The sequence below is a fragment of the Camelus dromedarius genome, chromosome X (assembly GCF_036321535.1).
Source record: "Camelus dromedarius isolate mCamDro1 chromosome X, mCamDro1.pat, whole genome shotgun sequence".
Classification (NCBI taxonomy): Eukaryota; Metazoa; Chordata; class Mammalia; order Artiodactyla; family Camelidae; genus Camelus; species Camelus dromedarius.
In genome coordinates this window covers 55,094,136-55,120,846 of record NC_087472.1, presented here as the reverse complement: position 1 = coordinate 55,120,846, position 26,711 = coordinate 55,094,136, and the positions used below count along the sequence as shown (strand labels likewise).

The 26,711-nt window shown below is 37.4% G+C and overlaps 2 protein-coding genes and 1 non-coding gene across 5 annotated transcripts in view; 2 read left to right on the top strand and 1 right to left on the bottom strand.

Moving 5' to 3' along the window:
• Positions 1-1,551: 1,551 nt before the first annotated feature.
• LOC105090095 (putative P2Y purinoceptor 10) lies at positions 1,552-16,529 on the top strand. 3 transcript variants are annotated; one of them, XM_031446127.2, is made up of 3 exons: positions 3,065-3,089; positions 4,336-4,450; positions 14,787-16,529. In XM_031446127.2, the coding sequence occupies exon 3, from the start codon at positions 14,836-14,838 to the stop codon at positions 15,820-15,822; it is 987 nt and encodes a 328-aa protein (XP_031301987.1). In that variant the 5' UTR covers positions 3,065-3,089; positions 4,336-4,450; positions 14,787-14,835; the 3' UTR covers positions 15,823-16,529. The 3 variants fall into 3 exon arrangements, with proteins under 3 accessions (XP_010979585.1, XP_064339083.1, XP_031301987.1); XM_010981283.3 differs by lacking the exons at positions 3,065-3,089; positions 4,336-4,450 and adding an exon at positions 1,552-1,655; XM_064483013.1 differs by lacking the exon at positions 4,336-4,450 and having other exon boundaries at positions 2,954-3,089.
• Positions 4,372-26,711, top strand: part of LOC105090099 (putative P2Y purinoceptor 10) — a 108,768-nt gene continuing 86,428 nt past the window's right edge. The window contains exon 1 of the mRNA XM_010981291.3: positions 4,372-4,450. The gene's annotated coding sequence lies outside the window, so the exon portion shown is untranslated. The remainder of the gene's footprint in view (positions 4,451-26,711) is intronic.
• Positions 8,393-8,465, bottom strand: TRNAD-AUC (transfer RNA aspartic acid (anticodon AUC)). The gene has a single exon. It is a non-coding gene; the product is annotated as a tRNA-Asp (tRNA).

The window sequence follows — 26,711 nt, the reverse complement described above, 5'->3', positions numbered from 1 at the left end:
CCTGTCCAAGGATTTGGGTTTAAAGATCAACAGGTCTGGAACTTTCTTTGGCCAAAGAAAGATCATATCCTAGGAAAACTGGCTCATGCTGCTCAAACTCACAAGGGATGGATTTGTACCAGAAAGCCAATTTAACAATTTATATTAAAGAACAGAACTGACAAATCGACTGAAATATGTGTTGGCCTGTCAGTGTATCCTCCTTTCTGTAGGGATGCCAAGTCAGAAAATGAAATTAACAACATATTGGGGCTGGAAAACTATATGAAATCAGAATTAAGAAAGGTATTGCAAGGTCAAATGTGTTTCATTTGACATACCTCAGCCAGGATGGGTACCTTCTTTCTTTACTAGTTCTCACAGGTCATGGTCTTTTCATCAATCAGTTCAAGATCTTAGTTTCTAGTGCTGAAAGTGTCTCTTTTCCATTTCTTGATGACCTTGAAATTTATATTAGATATCTCTGAGTGTTTGGCATGACTCCATCTGGTTCTTAAATGATTCTAGTCTTATAAGGAGAGCTTTTTGCAGATCCAGGTTGCCCTCCTACAAAAATGTTTTTATCCATTACCTTCTTTAATCAGTCTTTTCTATAAATCCAAATGTTACTGTTTGATCTATGCCACAGTACTTTCTTTTCTCCTTTGTTTTTATCCAGAAGTCTCTTTGCAACTCCAGGCCCTAGGTTCTGAACGTAGTTCTCTTACATGCCCAGAGAAGTTTGTGCTGCTTTGCAAGCTTTGTTTCTCAGAACTGTTCTCAGATTTGGCTGACACTATAGTCCCCAAGTGTATGATTTTTCTTTCCTTGCATACTTATAATGTCCATAGACATTATACATGAAGACCAGAACTTTAGTACACTGGAGGGAGACTCTGTGATATAAATGATTCATTTATTAATTCATTATTTGAATATTTTTTCATTCATTCTTTCACTTATTCATTCAGCAAGCATTCATGAAAGTAACTTGTGCTGTACTAGCGGAAATACAGTGATGAGTCAGACATGATCTTTGCCCTGAAGCAGTTTGCAGTATACTAAGAAGATAAGAAATGTACAAAAATAACTAAACTACACATTAAATTATGAACCTTGAAATGAGAGGTTGAAGAAAGGGTACTCCGAATGGAGGGAATAGCTTAAGCAAAGGTAGTCCTACTGCTGTTAGTTCTGACGTCAGGTTTTCTCAGTCTTTGCCTCCTCAGGATTGAAGGAGTTAGGGTCTTCTTGTTCTTAGGCAAACTCTCTTCAGATTTTGCCTCAAAATCCCATCTTGCCACAGAGCCTACTGGAATCTAGTGAGACAGATAGGCATGCGGATTGTGGTGGAAGGAGACAGTGAGAAATAGAGAGGAAGGCTGGTATAAAGTCATTATTTGATTTTGCACAGCTTTTGGTTCTCTGCTTTCTGAATTTCTTTGCACCAATGAAATAAAAACTAACTAAAACTTGAGTAGTGTTTTCTGCTCAAGGGACTTACCTTCAGTCTGTACAAATAAGGTTTCTGTGGTGAGACACCAAATGCGCTCAACTTCCTCTTTCAACAACAAATTTGTCAGTTATCAGTAGGATCCGTGACACCCAGAGTTAGGCTTTTTCACCCCCAGCTCCCTGCAAAGAAACAAGAGTGCTAATCCCGGCAAAGCTCCAGGGTAAGTCACAGCCTAATATCTGGGAATTGGTATAATTCCATGAGGGAAGATTGGTGAATGCATGAAGATCCAGGACAGAGATAAATGTGAGACCAGTGTCCAAATAGAAAATGGTCGCTGGTTTCTCATTTCAGACATTACAGCAGGAGCAATGGTGATTTCCCTTGTGTCTAACTAGAGAACAAAGTTAGGGTTAATGCCATCAGTCCACAACATTATTCCAGGAACATGGAGTCTGTGATACAGCTTACTGTTTGCTGAGGGCTTTTTGTTTCTTCATCAGCCAGGGAAGATGGCACAAAGTGGCAAGAAGGGAATGTGGTGAATGAGATTCATTGGGGGCAACTTGACATATTCAGCCAGAAAAAAAAGATTTGAAATTCTTCTCTGTATAATTTACCTAGTTGCATAATGAAGGGAACTTTTTATGTATAATCTCTTTGCCTTGGTAAGTTTAACATTCACAGATACAGCAACAGTAATTTTTTTAGGAAAGAAAGTCAGATCACAGATTTTGGAGCTGAAAGAGCTCTTAGAGATCTAAATCTTTCACGATACGGATGGGAAAACTGAGGGGCAGTGAAGACATTTAAGATCACCCAGCTAGTTAGGGGCAATGCTGGAACTAGAAAGTGTATATTCTAAATCTTGGTCCCTTTTTCCCTGTAGAAACATGTATCTATCAGAGAATACTGTACATGTATTTATATTTCCATGTATTTATATTTCCCAAACTCTGTTGAAATGATTTCAGGGTCTGTTTAGAGGCATTTCTTGATCCTTTGAAAGCTGCCTTTTTACCCAAGTTCAGCCATACTGGGTAGCAGAGCCCCTAAAAGAGGCATCTATCTTTTCAGTGATTATTCTTATTACTCTGGGTGCTAGTAAGCTCTCTGATTCTGAGCCAAGATGACTGGGTTAAAAGGAGACCTCGAACTGGGAACTCCTTCACAAGGGAGGTGCCACGACAGTTGGTACCAGAATCATTCCGGATAGAATTATAACAAGCTTTTCAGTGGAGTAGTCTCTATCCCAAGAATTCTGCAAATGGGAGCATTTTTTATTTTGGTTTTTCAAATGAACATGAGAGTCATTGCTGTTTCTATTAATTGAGTTTATCCCTTAGCAATTATGACAGTAAAATTATTCACTGTTGAAAATAGGTAATATGCTGGTATATACAGGTGGAAAATGGCCTGAACTCTACTGAGAATCAGGTCATACATTCCGGGTAATTTCTTTGCAGTGGTTCCTGTTGAGCACAGGTCCTTCTTTGGTCAAAAGCAGTTCCTTTTTGGGCTCAACTGGGAAAGTTGTTGACTTCAAGTTGTGCAGACTGCTCAAATCCTGGCAGCAGTGGAGCATAAGACTTCAAATGAATGAACATACTTCTGGATTGTTTGAGGTGACACTTCATGGCTAGTTGTGTTTGAGGTAAGTCAGTCGATGTCCTAAGAAGCAGGGAAGTCTATAGCTCTTTGTCACAGCTCTAGTAAAGGGGACAGAGCTGTCAGTTGTGAAACCACCTTTTCTAAGCATTCCAACAATCAGAGCAATGACTGGTAGGGAGTCTATGCTTTATTTAAAAACTTTTGGTCAAAAAGTCTACTTATATTCCAGGTCAGATTATTTTGCAGCTAAGTTTTTATCTAGTATTGGTTCACTTGCATCACAGACAGAGTGATGAAGTAAATAGATTGATGCACAGAGAGACAAAAGTCTTGGTTCTAGCTAAAGTTCTGCCAGTGATTCACTTTTGGCCTTGGACAAGTTTCTTTATTTCTCTGTGTCTCAATGGTCTCACCTATAATAAGGGGGGAGAGATCAAAATAGATGGCCTTTAATTTCCTTCCTAGCAATAAAATGATTTGACTCAAGGCTCCTGGTACCTGAGAAAAGTTATATACCATGAGTTGGTAAATAATGGGACCATAGTAGGGAAATCTAACTACAGGGAGCCTTCTAGATCTCAAAGGGAATTCAATAATCTTTGCAATGTTTTTTTCAGAATAATTTCATCACAAGCACTTCAACTTTTAGACCACAGGGAAGTGTTTTGTAAATAATTTCCCTTTTTTTTCAAATGTTAAAATAAAAATAACATAAGGGAGAGAGTTCTGAAATCTGACTTCTATAATGACAGTGTCACTCACTCAATGTTTCTCAATGTTTTAAACCCAAATTTCCATTTGAGAAACATAAAAGTCTCACTACAATGTTACTGTGGACCTGTCTCCCTAGAAACCAGACCCTGGACTCCTAGAAAGACCTATTCGATCACGTTGACATTTTCCAAATACTGTAAGCCTAACAGCCAAAAAGATTTTTGTAGATCTGTACTTTCAGAAGTTTGTATTATATGGACATTAATTTTGATTTCCAAATGTATTTACTGTAATAAGGAATTTTTTAAAGTAACACATTTTTCCAATCTTCCACTTAAAGAATTATTGCATTAGTCCTGCTAAACATTTCACACCTATATTTTTGGGGAGATTTTCTAAACCCAGAAAAGTGCAGAATCCAACCAAAGGCCCATGGAAACTACTCTCTGTACAAGTAAAGTGGAAATGAATAATATTTATTTAAAGTATACTGTGTACCAGTTATGAAAATAGATACATTTTCTACTTAATTATGTACGATTTATATTTAATATTCACAATGATGTATGTTTCAGGCAGTGTGATCCTAAATTTAAAAATGAGGAAACTGAAGCAAAGTGATATGAAATGAGTTGTTTCAGGCTAGACAGCTGATAAGTGAATCAACGTTTGACCTCAGATCTGCCCAAGGTACATGATTCTTTCCATCTCCAAAATGCTTTCCCAACTGCAAAAATGATAAATAATTAAACTTCTTTCCTATCTGATTAAAAATCTAATGAAGATGCATGTATGGATGTTCAATTCAAACTTTAAGATATTTATTAGTGAATGGTCTAATTGCTTTAATTCATTTTAAGGATAAAAATAATTTTTACTTTCTCTAATTTATGGGAAAAATGTCTAGGCTTGCAGAATATATCCAAACTGTTGTGTTTCTGACATCAAGCCAGGTTATTTACAGCTGATTTAAATTAATTCAGGAAATGGCAGAATTCCAAATTCCAATTGTTCTTCTTTGGCTGTGGTTATGAGTGACTGAATGAAGGATACCATGTTTATGGGAATCAGACTGGCTTAGGTAATTCATGTGAGACTTTTGTGGTTTAAATAAGAAGAAAAAGGTAAGAAAAAGTTAAGAAAAAGACAAGTTACATTCCTGAACTACCTGTAAATCTTCTACCCTGAAGAGTGGAAGGGCCCTTGTCAGCAACCTTTCCCTATTTAATTTTCCCTTTTCTTCCCAAGATGACAAGCCTGCATACTGGCCCTATTATCATAGAAAATAGGAGAAGCAAATTTCATAAACATGTTCACTTAGTGGTATTAGTGACTTAATGATGAGGGGTGAAATGAGGGAGAGAGCTGAGAAGGTAAAGCTTTGTAGAGCTGTAGTAGGGAAAGAACAGTTACCCTGATGCCAGAAACAGGCTCTACCTTCTTCACTCTGCCACTTGTGTGACCTTCAGGTATATAAGGTCACTTCTTTGAGTCTCAGTTTCCTGATCTGTAAAATGAGGATGATATCCTCTGACCTAATTTATTATATATACACACACACATATATATACACACATACATATATATACACACATATTTAATAACAATTAACAGCAATTATAGACATAATAATACTTTGTAAAATATAAATCAGAAGGTGGGTTGAGACAGTGGCAGTTACATTAATGGTGGCAGTGGCAGTGCTGATGGTATTACAGGCAGGGGTTTAGAGGTGCCATGCTCATAAAGTCATGGCAAGTTAGAGTTGGAAGGGAGTTAAGATCATCCATTTCCAATTGTCTTATTTCAACAATGAGGAAAATAAAACCCACGTAAGGGAAGGGGCTTAGCAAGGCAAAACAAAGTGATAGTATTTGAATAGTTACTAGAATCCAAGAGTCTTAGTTTCAAATCCAGTATTCTTTTTAATATATTCTACTGTGTTTGAGTCTTCCACATCCTGCAAGTCTTGCTACATTCAGCTCATTACTGTTATAAATACGTGTTGCAGTGCTTTATCCACAAATCTATTATGATTAGAGTTCATAGGCAAAACTTGCTAAAGATCCCTGGTTTTGATACAACCCTACCTTGACACCGGGTGGGCAGTCATTTGCTATCTATTTATCTGGTCATGAAAGTGCTAGAAATACAACCAAGATTACTAGCTGCATCTTTGAAGAATGGCCTTATCCACAGAAATGCCACTTTAAAATATTTTTGTGCAACAAGTTGTTTGCATAAGAAGAATTTTAGCTTTCTCTCATGAAGAGTCTCATTATGACTAAAAGCACAATAGCTATGACTTTGAGAAAGAAACGTAATTCTGCTGAGCCTTCATTTTCTGATCTGTAAAGGGGTATAATAATAATTAACTCAGAGCTCTCTCAAAGATCAAAGGTAATATATTAATAGCACTTAGCCAGTGACTGGCAGGATGCATGAGGAAACTTCTTGGACTTAGTATTTCACTGAAACTAAGGAGTCTGGTACAAATTCTGAGGCCATCATAATATAAGCTCACTTTGGCTGTACCTTTGTGAAACCACAGCATTGAGCTAGTTGGTTGGGAAGTGAAGCTGCCTTTGGGTAGATGTTATCGGTATCTACTAAGTTCTTGGACTCAGGTACATTGAGTCATATTTAAAGACCTTACATACCTTTGTGTTCTGAGACAAAATTTAGTTATTTCCATAAAGTCAAGTGTTTAACCAAATTCTCACTTGACTTTATGGGATCCCTGTTGGATTTTAAGTAAAAATTTGGGATTACAAGATTTTGGAGTTTTAGGTGTCCATATTTATTCGACTTCAACTTTATATCCTTGTCTTGACCATATTTTCCTCAGTAGCAAAAGGAGGAAAACTCTGGTTGTTGCTTGGGAGAGTAGCCTATGGGAGAGACATCAGAAGTAAAACTGCTTAAGGCTATGCTAATATGTGCCTATTCTTCATACTCTTACCTTTACAAACCAATGAGTATGAACTGATCCTTTACTGCATGCGTAACTCTTGGCTAAGCAAAGTGAAGAATATAGAAGTGTAAGATACAGAGTCTTCCCTCACAGAGACTACATTCTTATAGTGCAGCCTCTAAGTCCAGTAAGAGTACAAAGAAGGAAGAAGTCAGAACAGGGTTACCTGGTGTAAGAAAAAGATGAGAGTCGAGATGGGATCTTGAGAGAGGAGTAAAATATTGGCTTCTGAGATGGGACCAAGGGAGAAAGGAGCTTGATGGACTTTTAGTCACAACTTTATACCAATCTTCACTATCAGGAATATCCTTAGAGCCACACATTGAAAGTGAATCTTGTTAGCTCAAATATAGTAGCTGATTTTTCTGCTCTGATTATTAATTAGAATTCTTTGCTGGTCATTCCCTTAAAGATTTGGCTTTTGTTACCAGACCCCTCTTTCAAGTGAAGAGGCATCCCTCTTCATGGTCCTGGCCTTTGATGTAGGCTGTGTGTACCCTAGGTAGAGCACTGCACACTGGAGAAATCAAGAGGCGTTTACTTCTATAAGGATGATACTGGTGGAACTGGGAATTCAGCTCTCATCACTATCTGGATGGTTCACAACAATAGAGCTAGGACCTCAAGTATATACTATGGTTTGGATAGTAAAACAGAAAATGGATTGTGGACTTGATCTGGGACCAAGATCTTACCAGATGGTACAACAGAAGAATGGTAAACAAGGAAGTTGAGGGTTCTTGTGTGAGAATAATTAATTTGACCATTTAATCTAGTCTGTACAAGGAAGGAAGGAAGATGAAGGAGGGAGCTAGGCTGGACCAGAAGAAATGGAGAGATTTAGAAATTTAAGGTCTCTGAGAGTTTGTTATGCAAACTAGCATGGTGCAATATGCAGTGAAGTTCAGTGATTGTGATATTAGAGAAAGAAAACCATTTTGAAGAGTCAGGAATCTATGAAGCTTGGCAGAGTACAAATTTGAAAAGTTCTGGAATAGGTAAATTGACTCAAATTGTCAGGAGAGGTGAATGTTGTGAGCTGCTAATCTGAAAGGACTTTGGAAAAGTCCTAAACTGTGATATCCTTGTATAACATTTCATATATTTTATAAAATAAGTTATCTTTGTTTCCTCAAACAGTCTCCCAAACTGGTCAATCATCAATTCCATATCTGACTTATACTTGAAATTCTAATATTCCTGCCATATCAAGTCAGAGCTTATTTTTTTATTTCCTTGACTGTTGCGGTAGTAAGGTGATCAACTATTCTGTTTGTCCTGGACTGTCATAGTTTTATCACTGAAAATACTATGTTCTGGGAAACCCTCAGGCAAAACTAAACTGTTGGACTCACAACTGATTTGGACTTCCTATCTCTGGTCTTCCACCTTTTCAATCCATCTTCAACACTTTTGCCAGAGTGATCTTTCTAAAATACAATGTAGTAATATCGCATCTCTTCTCAGAATCCCTCAATGATTCCCCATAAATCCCTTCATGATCTGGTTGCATCTACCTTTTTAGTTGTTTTTCTTTCTACTACCTTCTCCCACTCAACCTCCCATTCCATCTTCCCCACCATCATGCACTGTTCTCCAGCTGGTATAGAACACCTATTATTCCTTTCTATAGGTCATTTTAAAAACTAAATTTTAAATGGAAGTACTGGGGATTGAACCTAGGACCTCATGCATGATAAGCATTTGCTCTACCACTGAGCTATACTCACCCTACATTCATTGTTTCATTTGAATGCTATTCATTAAACTCTGGAAGTGTTTTTCCATCCTTTCTTTTTCTTTCTTTCTTTCTTTTTTATTTTTAATCAGCTTTAATTGTTTATTCAGAAAGTCCATTCTTATGTTTTTTTTAAACTGAAGTATAGTCAGTTTACAATGTTGTGTCAATTTCTGGTGTACAGCATAATGTTTTAGTCATACATATACATACATATATTCATTTTCATTACAGGATATTCCATCCTTTCTTTTGCTACATGTTTCCCACCTCAACTGCTTATTAGAAATGGATTTATTCTTCAGGTTGAGCTTCCAATCCTCCTGTTCTATGCAGGATTCATTTCTACCTTTACAGAAACTTCTTTGTTATCTCTCTCATGGCACATTAAAAAAATCTACTATAGCTAGTTATTCTTACATCTATCTCTCCTAAATGACTATAAACTTCTTGAGGACAACAATCATATATTATTCTTCCCTGAAATTTCCAACCCCACTCTACTATCTTTAGCACTTAGCATATTGTATACACACACAGAAGAATATGACTTTGCTGGATGAAATTATGAATTGCTAAATCTCAGATAAGTAGTATTAATAATACCCAGTGCAGGCTTTCTTGAAGAGATGGGACTTGACCACAGCTTTGAAGGGCTACTTAGATTTAAATATAATACCGTTTAATTCAGACAAAATAAGGCTAACTTTATCTCCTCCCCAGCCATCATCTGTATTTTTCTCTCTAACCTTGTCCCTATAGGAACCAATAAAAAATGCATATGGTTTGACACAGGTGCCATATTCTCTGGCTCAAGGTACAATCTCTCAGAACTCAATAGAAACAGCCTCACATGGTAGAAAGGACATTGAATAAGAAGCCTAGAAACCTGACTTCTGGTCCTAGTTCCATCATACTTTAACCCTGTGACTTTGAAGGGGTATTGAGTTGTTCTTGAATGCATCTCTTTGTCTGCTAAACAATATGGTAAGAGTATTACTGGTATTTTTCCCAGTTGAACTCATAGAGATGATGCTGTGTTAACATGAAGATTTCTTATCACTTATTCCATTCACTTCAGTTCTTGTTATGCAGTGAATGTGTTGTAGATTAAAAAAATATTTTCCTCACCAAACTAGAATCTTCTCAGAGACATGGATTATTGCAGGTGATTCTATATTCTTCACATAACTTAGCACAGAGTTCATAGGATGTTGTTTACTAAATATATGTTGATTGAGTGATGGCCTCCAAGGCAGCCAGAGTCCTCAAAAAGCCAAGGAAAAAGGTAAATATACAGTAATGATTTTCCTTTTGTGCTTGATTTCCATGTGTGGAGAGCTTTGGGGACTATGGATGTAGCTTCCTCACTCTCATTCCAAGTTCCATGCATAGGTGGGTAGGAAGCCATTTGCTCATGAGATGAGGCAGATGTACCTTTCATTTACAGAATGACAGTCAACAAAAATAAAGAGTTAAGATGCTTTTGGAAGCATATCATAAGGACAACCCTCTTCCTGAGGTCCAGGTAATAGTGTTGATGGTACTCTGAGACCTTGAACTGTGCTGGTTTCTACCCATAGGATATATCTGAATACCTGTGATCTAAACTGATTATTTTGATCTTTTCTCAAGCTCCTAAAGGCATGACTTTTCTGAGTTGAATAGGGTAAGTGCAGGGAATATTGATGATAATAGCTGAAACCAAAAGACAGCATTTTAGGGAAATAGCAGGCAGCAAAAATGTATGAGTTGACATATCAAGGTTTGCATTTTTGCTTATTGCTTCCAAATAGGGACTTTAAACTATTGTGCATGTAATTCAGTCCAACTGTATAACTTTTCTTTGAGTGCTTATTAAGTAGCAGGCTAAGTCCTGGCTGTATGGTGATGAACAGAATAGATCTTGTTATGGCATTAATAAAGATAAAAGCACAGTGGTTTAAATAACCAATAAACAAGAAAACAAACATTTAAATTACAAGTGTTGATGCTACAAAGAGATATTACACAGTGTATGAGAGTATGTAATGCTATATAAGATTATCTAAATGGTTTTGGTAGTGAAGGTGTCTTTGATCTGCAAACAGATTTAAAAGGAGCCAGACATGTGAAAATGGAGGAATATAACTCCAGGCAGAGAACATGACATGTGCAGAGGCCTTTGCCAAGAAAAAAGCTTGACTTGTTCTAAAAACTGAAAGCATCTCAGTGTAGTTGAAACAATAGTGAATGAGGGTACGATATTAACTATACTTCAATTTATTTTTTTTAATTTAAATTATTTAATTTTTATTGAAGTTTAGTCAGTTTACAATGTTGCATCCATTTCTTTTTTTAAACATTTTTATTGATTTATAATCATTTTACAATGTTGTGTCAAATTCCAGTGTAGAGCACACTTTTTTCAGTTATACATGAACATATATATATACAGTGTCACATTTTTTTCTCTGTGAGCTACCATAAGATCTTGTATATATTTCCCTGTGTGAAGTAAACAAGATTATACTGTATATTTCAATTTAAAAAACTCACATGTAAAAAAAATAGTGAATGAGGAAGAGAATGGCATGACATGATATTGAACAAATGGCCTTGAGACCATGGTGAGAAGTTTGGCCTTAATACAATAGAGAAGCAACAAAGTATTTTAGGCAGGAGAATGACATGATATTTTACAGAAAGTTCACTTAGGCCACAGTGTGGATGGGGTTAGAAGAAGTCAAGAGATAACATAGTCTCTGCCATAGGAGTGCAAAATCTAATTGAAGAAAAAGGCATGTTAACAGAATTTCAGTGTGTGTGTGGTAAGTGCCATGACAGAGGTAAGGGAGTATGGAGACAAGCATGGGTTCCAAGTCTAATATACCACTTCTACACTATGCAAGCTATATGATTTTGGCACAACTTATTTAATCTCTCTTAGTCTCAGTTTCCTCATTTGTAATCTGGAAATAATCTATAGGCTGCTATGAAGATTAACGAGATACTATGTGAAGAATGCTTAGCCTGTAAATAAATGGTCACTCTTAATATACAGTAGCCATAATTAGTGTTAATGTTAAGCACAGTATGGAGACTAGACTACAGGGAACAAAATTTGGGTGCAGGGAATACAGTAAGAGATCTTTTACAATAATCAAGAAGAATGATGACAATGGCTTGGGTTAGAAATGCAACAGTGGAAATGGAGATGGATTGGAGATAGATTTAAGAGATTTTAAGGGGGAGAATCACCTCATTTCTGATTAGATATGGGTGAAATGAAGTGATAGAGGTGGGATGAATTCCCAGTTTCCATTATTAGTGTCTGGGAGGAGAGTCATGGCACAGATTGAGAAGGTGAGCTTGGACTCAAGGGTGAATCACCAATCCCACACTTCTTTCTAAGGCAGGAACCAGATATATCTAATTGAAAGACAGAGAGATTGATAACACAGGGGGCATAAACCAACCAAAAAAATCAACAATAGAGCCAGAACCAAAAAGGGAGAGACAGAGACAGAAGCAGAGGCAGAGACTGAGATAAGGAACATATTCCAAATTTAGCCCTTTCATTCAGCATTTTTCTGTCAGTGGCTTCTTAGGTTCTCCTTTCTAAAATTTCAGAAGCGTCACAGATTGTTAAGAGGAAGCTAAATGTTCTCTCTCTAATACAGTTTATATTTTTGCTCTACCCCAAACAAATTCCCCCAGCCTCTCCTTACCATAGGGGTTTTACATTTAATTGTCACCAAACAGATTTGGGGAAAAACCCTTCCTTCCTCCCCTTCAGTCTGGAGAAGAGAAAGGGCTTTGGATAGCAGGCCATGTAAATATCTAAGCTTGAAATAAACTGAATTATAGAGGCATAAGAAACCACAGAAACAAAATAAGTTGTGAGCTTGAACTCTAGCTTGCTGTTTTGGCCTAACAGAGCTCTGTTATTTAGCACAGAGGTGTGAAAAGTATATGCCCCTTTCGTAGGTAAAATTTTCTGTATCAGCGAAGCAGAAACAAACAGCCATATCTGCAAAATGCAGAAGTGGAAGTGTGAATTGGGTGGGTGTAAACTGTTCTTCGTTCTTAGAACTGTAATGCACTTGATGCATCTTCCTTTGCTCTCTCACAGTAGAAACAGTATCAATACTGAAGTCAAAGTAGGTGGTAAGGAGGGGTGGATGCCTTGTATAGGGACAGGTGTTTAGTTATATCTTGATGGCAAAACTACACTAATCTTTGTGTTATAACATCATAAGGTCCTACTGTGAGATTAGAAATAGTCTGCCATAATGTACCTTACTGATATCATGATGAGCACCATTCTATTAAAAAAAATCCCTCCTGAGCAGGGATAGGCAAAGGGTGTAGTAGAAAGATTTGGAGCAAGGCAGGCATGATCACTAATCCCACTTTTACCATTTGCTAACTTTGTTATCTGACAATTTACTGAATATTTCTGAACATCAGCTTCCTCATCTGTATTATAAGAGTAATAATAGTACCTACCTTTTAGGATGGTTGTGAGAATTAAATTAGGTAGTGCCTGTAAATAATTCCATTGCGGATTCAGGGGTAAATCAATGATAGTCAGACCATGATAATTATTTCTTGTCTTTTCACCTCTGAGTAACCCTCCACCCTCTATTCAAAGTCATACATACATAAGCAGGATGACTGCATGAGTCTTCAGAATATGGCACATATAGGCCAAGTACGGAGAATAGACTATAAGAGAAGAGAAAGTGAAAGTACTCTTTAGAGGAGTGGTAGCTTATAAAGCTGCCTCTCTTTTATCTGTGAATTAATCCATTGGGGTTCCATTCTTTAATCACATTTCTATTTCCTGGAGTAGGACTTAGAATGATATAGGAAGTCATTCTACTACTTATGAGAAGAATCTAAAAGCAGGCCACAGCTTTGCTTTTGTAAATGTATTTAACATAAAACAAAATAAAAACAATAGCATCAACAAAAACTCTTACTCTACCTGAGGGATAACCTCACTACTTTGTTTTTTCCACTTCTAGTGCTAAAGGAAATGAACATTCCTGCAGTATGGACAGAAGTTATGTTTGTAAAATTTGTCTTTGGAGGAAAACAAATGATGAACAGCAGGGTGTGTCTAAAGATTAAGTAGGCAACTTATCCCCACGTTTGAAGTCCCAGATCTTTTATTTAGTAGATTTGTGTCCTTAAAAACTCCTCTCTGGGCCTTGCTTTTTCTACCTGTTTCATGTGGTGGCTGAATTAATTGAATTTTAAAGGTCCCCTTCAGTCTAAAATTCTATAAGAGAGTTAAAGTAAAATAATGAGGTTATTGCTCTCCTGGCATTCTTATTTGCAGATAGCCTGCATAAATCCTGGCCAGGCTTTTAGAAGCTCTAAAAATTATTATATATTCCCATGTATTATGTATAATACATAATAAAAACTACAGTAAAGCATAAAATAAGATTAAGGAAGTCCAGAAAACTTTTTCCCTTATGATGATTACTTTAATGAAAGAAAAAGTATTAAATCTCAATTTTTTTCCAAAAAAAAGATTTTGGTTGCCTATTGTGCTGGTACCCTAAACAGTGTTCACTGTGACTGTTGAATAATCTGCAGGATGTCACACCAGTACAGAATTTCCCTTAGATGGAGAAGTGGTCTTTCCCATTCACATAAGGGGAAATATCCTGGTTCAATTTCTGAATTCAAATATTACTGAAGTTTTTCATGTAAATTTGGAATGAAACCTAAGCTAAGAGAGAAAGACAAAATGTACAAAAACCACCAACCCTGAATATCAGTCAGGATACTAGCAATTCAGGCTAAAAGAAGCAGAGCCATTATCCAAGTGCTGTGGTGCCAAGTTAGGAAGTCAGCACCCAATGGAGAAGGTGGCACTAAAAGGAAAGGCAAGGAGACCTGAAAGATAATGGATTTTTACCATTGCAACTGGGGAGGAGTGAACATTATTCATTTTAACCAGAGCCTGGGGCAAGAGAAGTTTGGGTGTGAAAGAAATAGACTCAAATATCACACTTTTTTTTTATCTGTGATGAGAACAATAGACAAAATATTTCAGGACTTCTTTGCCTGCAAGACAGAGCTTAGACAGTCTTCGAGGGCAGGAAAGTTTGGGGACAATTCCATGGTTCTATAACTGATTTCACTGGTTGACCTTGAGTTAGTGGTATATCTTCCTTGAGCATCTGCTTCTACATCTGTAAACAGGCACCTGCTAATTTTAATATTCTATCACTCTGTAAGTATAAAAAACAAATCTGAGTGTCAACTAAAGAACTGGTTAACCATTATATTCTTTCTTGCTTTGTTTTGAGCAGGGATCATAACTCCACGGGTTACCTTGATGAATATACTGAAGTATTCAAGATGGGTAGCAACAGTACCAGCAATGCTGAGACTCACTGCAATGTCACTAATTTGACATTTCATTACTCCCTCTATGCAACCACTTACATCCTCATATTCATCCCTGGTCTTCTGGCCAACAGTGCAGCCTTGTGGGTTCTGTGCCGCTTCATCAGCAAGAAAAATAAAGCCATCATTTTCATGATCAACCTCTCTGTGGCTGACCTTGCTCATGTGCTGTCCTTACCCCTCCGGATTTACTATTACATCAGTCACCACTGGCCTTTCCAGAGGGCCCTTTGCCTGCTGTGCTTCTACCTGAAGTATCTCAACATGTATGCCAGCATTTGTTTCCTGACATGCATCAGCCTTCAGAGGTGTTTCTTTCTCCTCAAGCCCTTCAGGGCAAGAGACTGGAAGCGTAGATACGATGTGGGCATTAGTGCTGTCATCTGGGTCATCGTTGGGACCGCCTGTTTGCCTTTTCCCATCATGAGAAGCACAGACTTAGCCAACAACACTGAGTCCTGCTTTGCTGATCTTGGTTACAGGAAAATGAATGCAGTGGCTTTGGTTGGGATGATTACAGCTGCTGAACTGGCAGGATTTGTGGTCCCAGTAGTCATCATCGCATGGTGTACCTGGAAAACTACTGTATCCCTGAGACAGCCACCAATGGCTTTCCAAGGAATCAGTGAGAGGCAGAAGGCACTGAGGATGGTTTTCATGTGTGCTGCAGTCTTCTTCATCTGCTTCACTCCCTATCATATTAACTTTATTTTTTACACCATGGTAAAGGAAGCCATCATTAGCAGTTGTTACATTGTCCGAAGCACACTGTATTTCCACCCTTTTTGTCTATGCCTTGCAAGTCTCTGCTGCCTTTTGGATCCAATTCTCTATTACTTTATGGCCTCGGAGTTTCGTGACCAACTATCCCGCCATGGCAGCTCTGTGACTCGTTCCCGCCTCATGAGCAGGGAAAGTGGTTCATCAATGATTGGCTAAAAATGAAAGGGAACTATGTTCCCTGGCTTTTTCCAAAGACCGCAATGATCCGCCAGACAATTTCTTTAATTGAACTTTGGGAACAATAGAAGTAAATGTATTTTTTGTGTGATAGTTATGCTTACAGTGGTGTGATGGTGGAGGCAGAGTATGAAAAATGTGAGAGGGGAAGGGAAGTTGGGATTTGCCTGTTTCCTCTTTGAAATTCAAGGCACTTTCTTACTTATGAGACCTAGATCAAGGTTTTACAGATTTTTTAAAAAAAATGGAAATTGGATATTTTATCTTAAACATTTATTTAGTAAATATGATTGTTAAAGATAAAATAAAACATGAATATTTTCCAGAATGTAAATATAAATCTCTTTCATATGAAGACCATTATTTGTGAACAAAAGCAAAAAATCTCCAGTCTTTCTAAAAGATAAATACACAGGCAAGAGGGAGTGAATATTGAAGTAATGTGGGGATAAATGAAGGGTATTGAAATGTGTTCATTCACAGAAAATGTACTAGATGCTTATTGTATTCTGGGCTGCCACTTCCTTGGGTACTTTCATGTATATCATCTCATCTAGCTCTTCTAATAAATGTGTAGAAGTTTCCAATACAAATGAATAAATGGAACTTCAGAGGGATAAAGCAACTTGCCTGGGGATAAACAGTAGTGAGTCAAAATTTCCCCCTAATATACCGCATATGCTTAAGTTATTGCCTCTATGTGTTGTTATTTTACAAGGTTAAATATTAAATTTGTTTTGAATGGTGAAAACACAGACTAAAGCTAAGCCACATGATACTGAGACCATTTCTACCTAAGATTATTTGAAAAGTCTGTGAGTTGTGGGGAATGGAATGTCAGGCTTCAGGCTGCAAAATATCAAATAATAGATAAGTTGTTCTAATACTTTCCCAATCTACAGAGTCCTAATTATCAGAGGTATAGGAAACCCAAATAGTTCATTATTTCCCACAAAATGTATTTTAAGGTTTAATGTAGGTAAGACAAACCCCATAAATGGATGAAAGAAAGAAATCTGTAAAACTGGAAGATGAGCATTCTATAAAATTTAGACTTTTTTGAGTTCGCCCAACTGTTCTTCTTAAACATTACTGTACACTGCTTTGAACAAATTTGTGTTTATTAAGAGACTTCTCTGTAAACAGAGCTCATAGAATTGCCTTGGAAACATAAAACATCATGAATGAATGGGAGAAAAGTGAGTATCCTCTTTTTGGCAATCTTCTTATCTTCATTTTTCTAGAGGTTATGGCTATTTTTTCAGAGTCATTATGGAGGACTTAAATACAAGCAATCCTCAGCTTTCAGGTTGGCATTTGTGAAGCTCAATCCATTACTCTTTTATTTTATGACTACAATTTAAATAGCATAGACATTTGTTGTGCAGGGAAGAGAAGGGAAGTGGTAGTCCTTAGAATACCCATTTGAACAGACTGTCTATGGAAGAGGAAGTAGGGACAACTGAAAAAGGAGGAGTTAATTTTTTTAAATAGGGTTTCTAGGGAAGAAGAGAGTTCTGTGATTATGAAATAATGAAACTGAATTTCTTGTGCTTTATTAATTTGTATCTGAAGATATTGCCTAAAGAGGGTTTCCAGATATGCTTGGAGTTAAGGGTAGCATTTTTAGAATGATTGTATAGATAGCCCCACTCTAAGGAGACAATTTTGAAAGGAACCCACTTGGGAAAATACACCCTGCTATCTTTGTGAAGAAAAAGAATCTCAGTTCTATATAATCACACTTCATATTTCTTCCTTTCAAGTTGTTGACAAGAGGTCGTGCTTCAAGCACCAGATCTGTGAATTAGTGGCCAAATTAAATTACGTGCCTTTCATTTATCCATCATTAAAGTGGAATCTTCAGGCTTTTTCTGACATGGGAATTCCTATTGCAGTGAGAGAGAAGGTGATAACACCAAAACTAGCAATGATTGGTTCTTGAATTTTAAAGACAGAGATACCCTATGTAATGTTAGGGGAAAAGGTGACAATGCTTGATCTTATTAAATAACAGCTCAAGAAATCAGTGAGACTGCTTTGAGGTATTACAATTAACAATTTGAATAGTTGTTCCTATACTTACCACAAGGACATGCTGTGAGACAAAGAGGACAGCAGAATATATATCCTTGAATCAGTTTTTCAAAAAGTCACCGGAAAGCTCTACATTGTCCCCAAGTCTCTGCAAGACACCTGTCAAAATGCGCCTGCAAACTACTCAGAATCTCATAACCCTAATGAAATACTCTAACTTTCTGGTAATTTTGGTTAAACAGGAAAAGATTTTGAGCTCTATAATAAAGTTGTACAATAATCTATATAATCATACATGCAGTTTATGGATGATTGATTATGCTGTTTACCTTTAGAAACTTTTAAATACAAGCACAGAATATATATATATATATACACACACACACATATAAGTTATCATATATTAAATAGATGATTCTTGTGAAATATGTGGTCACTTTTACAAAAAAATTAAGCATTAGACTCTTATTTGAAAATTGAACTCCCCTATTATAAAATTCCTTCTATAAGAAAACTAGATTCTCTTTAAATTATTTTGTATATTTTCCAGGAATATAAGCCACCATAAAAGAAAGTTTACTGCTTATAATAGAAATTTTGAACTACATTCCTCTTTTAAGTAATAAATAATGTGAGTGCCATATGAACTCTTCACAGATAATACTGTGCCTTTAAGTATATTAGAAATGCAATATATAATTATAAGCATAAATATGCTATTATCCTCTAAAGCTCTGAGTTAATTAATCTCACAAAGTTCCAAATTTACCACGAATGAATAATTAAACTATTTTGGCTTCTTGATATTTTAATAATTAACCATAACTTTGTTTTTGGAACAGAAAATTCATTTCCATTTTTATATAGGTATTACTTTGTGTAAGTAAATTATATTGCAGGATTTTTAATATACAGAATTAACAAAGTAGGGAGGGAATAATTGGTTTATAGGAGCTGAATTTCAAACTGCATACTAAGGAGAAAGAAGGAGAGTAGCAAAATTTCAGGAGCTGCTAATATAAACTAGCAGATTTCCTGATCTTCTGGAGTTGGGGGAAGGTGGAGATTCCTGTGACCTGAGAAATTGCATTTGAACTGGGTCTTACTTGATGGAAATGTTTTCAATTTGTTTCTAAATGTAAAGAAAGAGTAAACATTCTTATTGGAAATCTTCCTGAGCCAAGGGTGGAAATATAAAAAAATCTGGAAGGTGACTAGTACTGAATATTATAGTTTGGCTAGAAATATACAAAGGAGCAATAAGTAATGAAGCTATAAAATGTAGAGGCCTGGTTATGGTTCAAGATCCTGAACTCACCTAATCTCATGGACACAACAAATCTAAAGCAATATATTGAACAATTTCCTTTGAAGAAAGCCTTAAAACTGGTGTAGGAACCCCTTTATATAAAAAAATGAGAAACCACAATGAAGAAGGTAAAAAAGGCTAAGACATAATCTCCCTATAAACCCCACCTCCTCCATAGTGACCCCAAATCAAGAGGGAACTCAAAACACAGAGTTTCAACTTGATGAGTAGAGTTTGTACCTGACATTGGGCACCCCAACTTTTAATATCAAGAGCTGAGAGATGAACCCTTGAAACATCTGACTTCCAAGACAACAGAGCCCAAGCTCACAAGATTAGTGGGGATATGGTGGACTGAAAAATGACTCTTAAAGGACTCACATGCACCTCACCTGCTCAAAGGCCCAGCACAAAACAGTCCTTTGAAAAGTGCCTAGATTTTATGCAAAAGAGACTCATTTGCTAATTTTATGTATTAGTCTGAGGGACCTGCTGCGATGCTCTCTGTGGATGGAAGCTGGTGGGTATCAACTGTGCTCTTCCTCTGCCTTGCTAAAGCTCACAAGTGCCATGTGATTTTTTCTTCTATTTTTTCTCTTCTTCCTTTTTTCCAACTTGTTTTTCATTTTTTTGTCTTTCTTTTTCTTTTCTTCTTTTCTTCCTTTTCCTTTTTTTCTTTTTTATCTTTTTTTGGCAGGTACATTATTTGCATTCCCCCTCTGCCTCATTGCAGCCAGTGGTCACCGTCTTTGCACTCAGCCTTTGCCATGTTCCAGACTTGCTAGTATATTCCAGAAAGGAGCTCCTACACACATCTCGTTACCTAATTTTTATATCTAGTGACCTGATTTTTGCAGCTGCCTCCAAAAGAATGTCTTTTAATCATCTGGCTCTGGAGGCTGGGGGGCTTGTGATCCCAGATTCTGTGGGATTGTGATAATTAAAGAAAGGTTTCTTGGTAGACTACAACTTCCAGGACACTGCAAAGACAGATGACCAAAATGTACTCTCAGTCTTTCTGAGAAAGAAGCATATTTGCTTGTCCAGGAGCTTTGGCCTAAAGGATAAGCTTTTGGTTTGGCACATATTTTGAGGCTTATGGAGGTGCCCTCAGGGAATGGCGTTTAGGGATACAAAACTTTACACTTTCCCTTTACCTCACTCCAGCTCACCAATATCTTCCAGAAAAGAGCTTATACCTTATCTGGTGCCCTTATTTTTACAGCTGCTGCCAAAAGACACATCTCTATCTCCTGGCTCTCATAGTCAGTGGGGTTACGCTCACAGGTCCCACAGACTATAACCAATAGAGAAAGAGTTCTTAAACAGCTACCATCCCCTGGGACACAGCAAGAGGCAACAGACCAAAGAGCTCAGTCTTTCTGTGAAAGAGACCTATTTAGTATCTGGTCTCTTGGTTTTGCAGCTACTACTAAGGAGATACTCCTTTGATACTCCTTTGATTGTCTTGCTCTGATAGTCAAGGGGGCTTGGGATGGGAATGTAACAATCAGAGAAACAGTTATTGGCAGACTACCACCCCCAGGAACTGCAAAGATAACAGACTGAAACACACCTTCAGCCTTTCTATGAAAAAAGCCTACTTTGTAGTCTTGGAGTTTCAGTGTTAGGGTCAATATTCAGGTTTGAATCCAGGGTACACATCTAGGGATTATTGAGGTGTTCTCAGAAAATGTAAGCCAGGGGGTCATCTTTGTGCCCTCCCACTTCCTCACTACAGTTCATTGGTATCATCTAAAAAGGAGCTTATACACTTATCTGGAACCTAAATTCTTGTGACTTTCTCTTCAGGGACACCTCGTGATCACCTGGCACTGGTGACCAATGGGGCTTGTGTTTGCAGTTTCACAAGACTATATATAGTTGTACTCTTTAAAAGCTGATGCCTGAGGGTCTATCTTTCAATCAGCATAAATCTGTTACTGACAGAGATCCTCTACTTAGGGACACTGACTGTCCCAAAGGTCTTGGCATAACTTCAAACACTGGGAGTTATTAAAAATGAAATAGGCTGCTTGAACAATCACAAAAGTTTGGGAGACAACCAAAAACTAGGGTAGGTTTGAATGATAAATTTTATATCTTACACAATGTTAACCCTTCAAGGCTGGAAAAGGTGGCTGTTTGATCTAATGCATAGAAACCAACATAGAGAGTCACACAAAATGAAGAAACAAAGGAATATGCTCCAAATGAAAGGACAAGATAAAATCTTAGGGAAAAAAAGAAACCTAAATGAAATAGAAATAAATAATTTGCATGGTAAAGAGTTCAAAGTAATGATCATGAAGATGCTTACCAAAATCAGGAGAAAAATGAATGAACACAGTGAGAAATACAACAAAGAGATAGAAAATACTATGCAGTACTAAGTAAAAGGCACAAAGCTGAAAAACACTTAGTTAACTAAAAAAAATATACTACAGGAATTCAATAGCTGATTAGATAAAGAAAAAGAAAAGACCAATGAACTCAAATACAGGGCATAGGAACTTACCAATCAGAGCAAGACAAAAAAGAAACATGAAGATAGTTAAGGGAATTGTGGGACAACACCAAGTAGACTAACATTTACATTATAGGAGTACTAGAAGGAGAAGAGAGAGAGAAAAGGGCAGAAAAATTATTTGAAGAAATAATGGCAGAAAACTTCCTTAATCTGAGGAAGGAAACAGATGTACAGATCCAGGAAGCCCAGAGCATTCCAAATAAGATAAACCCAAAGACAATCAAGCTAAGACACAGTAAAATTAAAGTGTCAAAAAGTAAAGACAAGGAAAAAATCTTCAAAGCAGCAAGAAAGAAACAACTGGTTACGTACAAGGGAACCCACATAAGACTAGCAGCAGTTTTTTTAGAAGAAACTTTGTAAACTGGAGGATGTGGCATGATATATTCAAAGTATTGAAGAAAAAAAATGTCCAACCAAGAATAACCTATCTGGCAAAGGTGTCATTCAGAATTGAAGGAAAGATAACTTTTTCTAGGTAAGGGAGTTCATTACCACTAAAGCAGCCTTAGAAGATTTGTTAAAAGGACTTTTTTAAGCTGAAAAGAAAGGCACTAGTTAGTAACAAAACATATGCAAATATACATCTCATCATAAAAGATATATAAATATATATATACACACACACATACATATACATATATATATATACACACACACACACACACACACACACACAGAAATAGATAGATAGTAGATTCAACACTTATAATGCTAGCATAAAAGTTAAAAGAGAAAATTACTAAAAATACCAAGAACTACAATAATTAGCTGAAGTATACACAAAATAAAAAGATGTAAAATGTGATATTAAAAGCATAAAACATGGTGGAGGGAAGTAAAAGTACAGAGTTTTAGAATACATTAAAATTAAGTTGTTATCCACTTAGACTGTTATATGTATAAGTTGTAATATGTAAGCCTCATAGTAACCACCAAGTAAAATTTATAGTAGATACACACACACACACACAAAAATGAGAAAGGAATCTAAGCATACAACTAAAAAATTTATAAAACCACAAATGAAGAGAGTAAGACAAGAGAAAGAAAAAAAAAGGAACTACAAAATGGAAAACCATTAACAAAATGGCAAAAAGTATATAACTATCAATAATTACTTTTAATATGAAAATACTAAATTCCACAATCAAGAGACATAAAGTGATTGAATAATTAAAAAAAAAAAACTATGCTGCCTTTAAGGGACTGACTTCAGGTGTAAGAACACATACAAACTGAAAGTGAAGATGTGAAAAAATATTCCATGCAAATGGAAGCAAAAGAAAGCTGGAATAGCCCTACTTGTGTCAGATAAAAATAGACATTAAAACAAAAAGTCTGTAATAAGAGACAAAGAAGGGCATTGTATAATGATAAAGGGGTCAATCTAACAAGAGAACATAACATTTGTAAATATTTATGCACCCAGCATAGGAGCACCTAAATAAATAAAGTAAATATTTAAAGAACTAAAAAGACAAATAGATAACAAAATGACAATAGTAGGAGAATTTAATAGCCAACTTATTACAATGGCTAGACATCCCAGACCAAAAAAAGAAAAAAATTCAAAAAGGAAACATTGTCTTTAAAGGACATATTAGATGTATTGAACACAACATATATACAGAACTCCATACAAAAGCAACAAAATACACACTTTTCTCATTGCACATGAAACATTCTCCAGGATAGATCATAAATTAAGCCATAAAACAAGTCTTAACAAATTTAAGAATACTGAAATTATCTCAAACCTCTTTTTCAAACACAGAGATATGAAACTAGAAATTAACTATAAGAAGAAACCTAGAAAATTAAAAATATGTGGAGATTTCACAACATAATACTAGACAAACAATGGGTCAATGAAGAATTCAACAGAGAAGTCAAAAATACCTTGAAAATAAAATATATCAAAACTTATGGGATGTGACAAAAACAGTTCAAACAGGGAAGCTCATAACAATAAGTGTTGAGAAGCAAGATGGTGGAGTAGAAGGACGCTTGTAGCCCATCATCTCCCACAAATACACCAAAGCTCACATCTAAGGAACCTACTCAGCCAACCAGAGCACCTGCCGAACTCCGACAGAATATTGCCCTCTTCAAAAGACAACAATGCCAAAAATCTGGTAGGAGAAAAGGAAAAAAGAAAGAAGAAAAAGCAAAACAGTGTGGGACTGATCCTGCAGGGAGGGAGCAGCAAAGGAGGACTGGCGCTCATTCGCTGGGTCGCCCATCTCCAAAGGTGAGGCCAGCAGGATGGAGGGGGAGACTCCAAGGCTCAGATCAGCCCCGAGCACCCCTTGAACAACAGAACTGAGTTCAACGGCCACAAAGGATCCCTGCAACACCCAGCCAAAGATGCGAGCTAGCAGCTGGGGCCAGGACAGGCTGCCTGAGCCAGAAAGAGGACTGGGGTGGCTGCATTGAGGCAGTCCTGGGGGACAGCAGGGTGCTGCGTGCCATGGCTGGGAGGGAATATGGAGCAGAACAACCTCGGTCCCCCCTAAATTGTGGAAAAAGCAAAGCAACACTGCTGGTGTGCCCTGGGGGGAGGGACGCCATAGCCTTTGTCTCCTCAGACCTGCACCGCCATTACTGGCATGTCTCACAAGAAGAGAGGCTGGGCACAGCCACGGTTGCCATTACCTCCTGTGCACAGCGCCCAGGTGGGGGTGGGGCCGAGACCTGAATCTGCACCTGGGGGCTCTGCAACCTCCTAGGCAGGACTGAGACTTGTTTACAGCCTGAGGCAGATAGGATTTTTCTTCCCTGGAAACCTCAGAGAACTCACACCACCAAGACAAATAAGGAGCTGAGATTTGGCATGGAGCAGGAGTGGGTCCATTCCGTGATCTTCCCAGAACCTGCCTTTGGAGCGTCGACCTGAGGCGGAGCGGGCAGCTGCACAGAGCAGCTGAGTGATCGGCTCTGGGAGAGGGCAGGCAGCCACCCACCTTCCAGGCAGGAACACAGCACCTGACCACGGTGCTGGGAGGGGGCACGATCTGCCTACCTACCTTGCCTGACCACAGCATCTGACTGCGGCATCAGGAGGGGGAGTGACCCGCCCTCCCACCAGGCAACAGCTCAGCACCTGACCCAGTGTTGGGAGGGGTCGTGACCTGCTAGCTGACAGCCATTGGGAGCAGCACAGATGAGGGTGCCAACAGAGGACCTCTGGAAACAGCAAGCTGAGTTTGCAAAACAGAGTGAAGTCACAAAGAACTCTCAATAAAATCATTAAGAGCACACTGTCTCCAGGAGAACTAGATAACTGATACTCCTTGAGCCACAGTGCCAGAAAGATGTGAGCAATATGAAGAAGCAGAGGAACCACTCCCAATTAAAACATCAAGAGAAATCCCCTGAAAGCACGATCAAGAAAATAGACATTGATGGCCTGCTAGATCAAGTTTTCAAAAAAGGACTGATCAAAGTACTGAAGGAACTAAAAGAATAGAGTTTAGAGATATAAAATATGTCAAAAATGAAATAGAAGCTATAAAGAAGAACCAAGTAGAATTAGTAAACTCATTTGCTGAGATGAGAGCTGACCTAAAGGCTGTACAAAGCAGGCTAGATAATGCAGAGGAACGAATAAGTGACCTCGAAGACAGGGCAACAGAAAGCACCCAATCAGAACAACTAAGAGAAAAACAAATAAAAAAAATGAAAACAATATAAGGGGCCTATGGGATAATATAAAGCATACAAATGTATGCATAATAGGGGTTCCAGACGGGGAAGAAAGAACAAAGGGGATTGAAAAGGTATTTGAAGAAATCATGACTGAAAACTTCCCAAACCTAAAGGAATCAGATATCCAAGTATAGGAGGCTCAGAGGGCCCCAAACAGGAAGAACCAAAACAGACCCACACCCAGACATATAAGAAGACGGCCAGAGTCAAGGATAAAGAAATGATCCTAAAGGCAGCAAGAGAAAAGCAAAGATTGAGTTACAAGGGAAACCCCATAAGGCTCTCAGCTGATTTCTCTACACAAACACTACAGGCCAGAAGGGAGTGGCAAGATATATTCAAAGTCCTGAATGAAAAAAAGATGCAGCCTAGGATACTTTATCCAGCAAGGTTATCCTTTAGGATAGAAGGAGAGAGAAAGAATTTCACAGAGACGCAAAAACTAAAAAAAGTTTAGCTACACTAAACACGTGTTAAAAGGAACATTGAAAGGTCTACTCTAAATAGAAAAGAAGCAGGATGCTACAAAAATGAGAATCTCATAACTGGAAAGGAGATAACTGCCATGAATTACAAAAAGAATAAACACAAAATTGTAAAAGAAGACATCTAAATCATTAAGAGTGGGAGAGGGAAGCAAGGAAAGCCACTGTGGAAAACAGTATGGAGATTCCTCAAAAGACTAGGAATAAACTTACCATATGACCCAGGAATCCCACTCCTGGGCAGATGTCCAGAAGGAACCCTAATTCAAAATGACACCTGCACCCCAATGTGCATAGCAGCACTATTTACAATAGCCAAGACACGGAAACAGCCTAAATGTCCATCAACAGATGACTAGATAAAGAAGCTGTGGTATATTTATACAACAGAATACTATTCAGCCACAAAAACTGACAACATAACGCCATTTGCAGCAACATGGATGTTCCTGGAGAATGTCATTCTAAGTGAAGTAAGCCAGAAAGAGAAAGAAAAATACCATATGAGATTGCTTATATGAGGAATCTAAAAAAAAAAACACAAAACATAAATACAAAACAGAAACAGACTCATAGACATAGAATACAAACTTGTGGTTGCCAAGGGGGCAGGAGGTGGGAAAGGACAGACTGGGATTTTAAAATGCCGAATAGATAAACAAGATTATACTGTATAGCACAGGGAAACATATACAAAATCTTGTGGTAGCTCATAGTGAAAAATATAAAGTGACAATGAATATATATATGTTCATGTACAACAGAAAAATTGTGCTCTACACTGGAATTTGACACA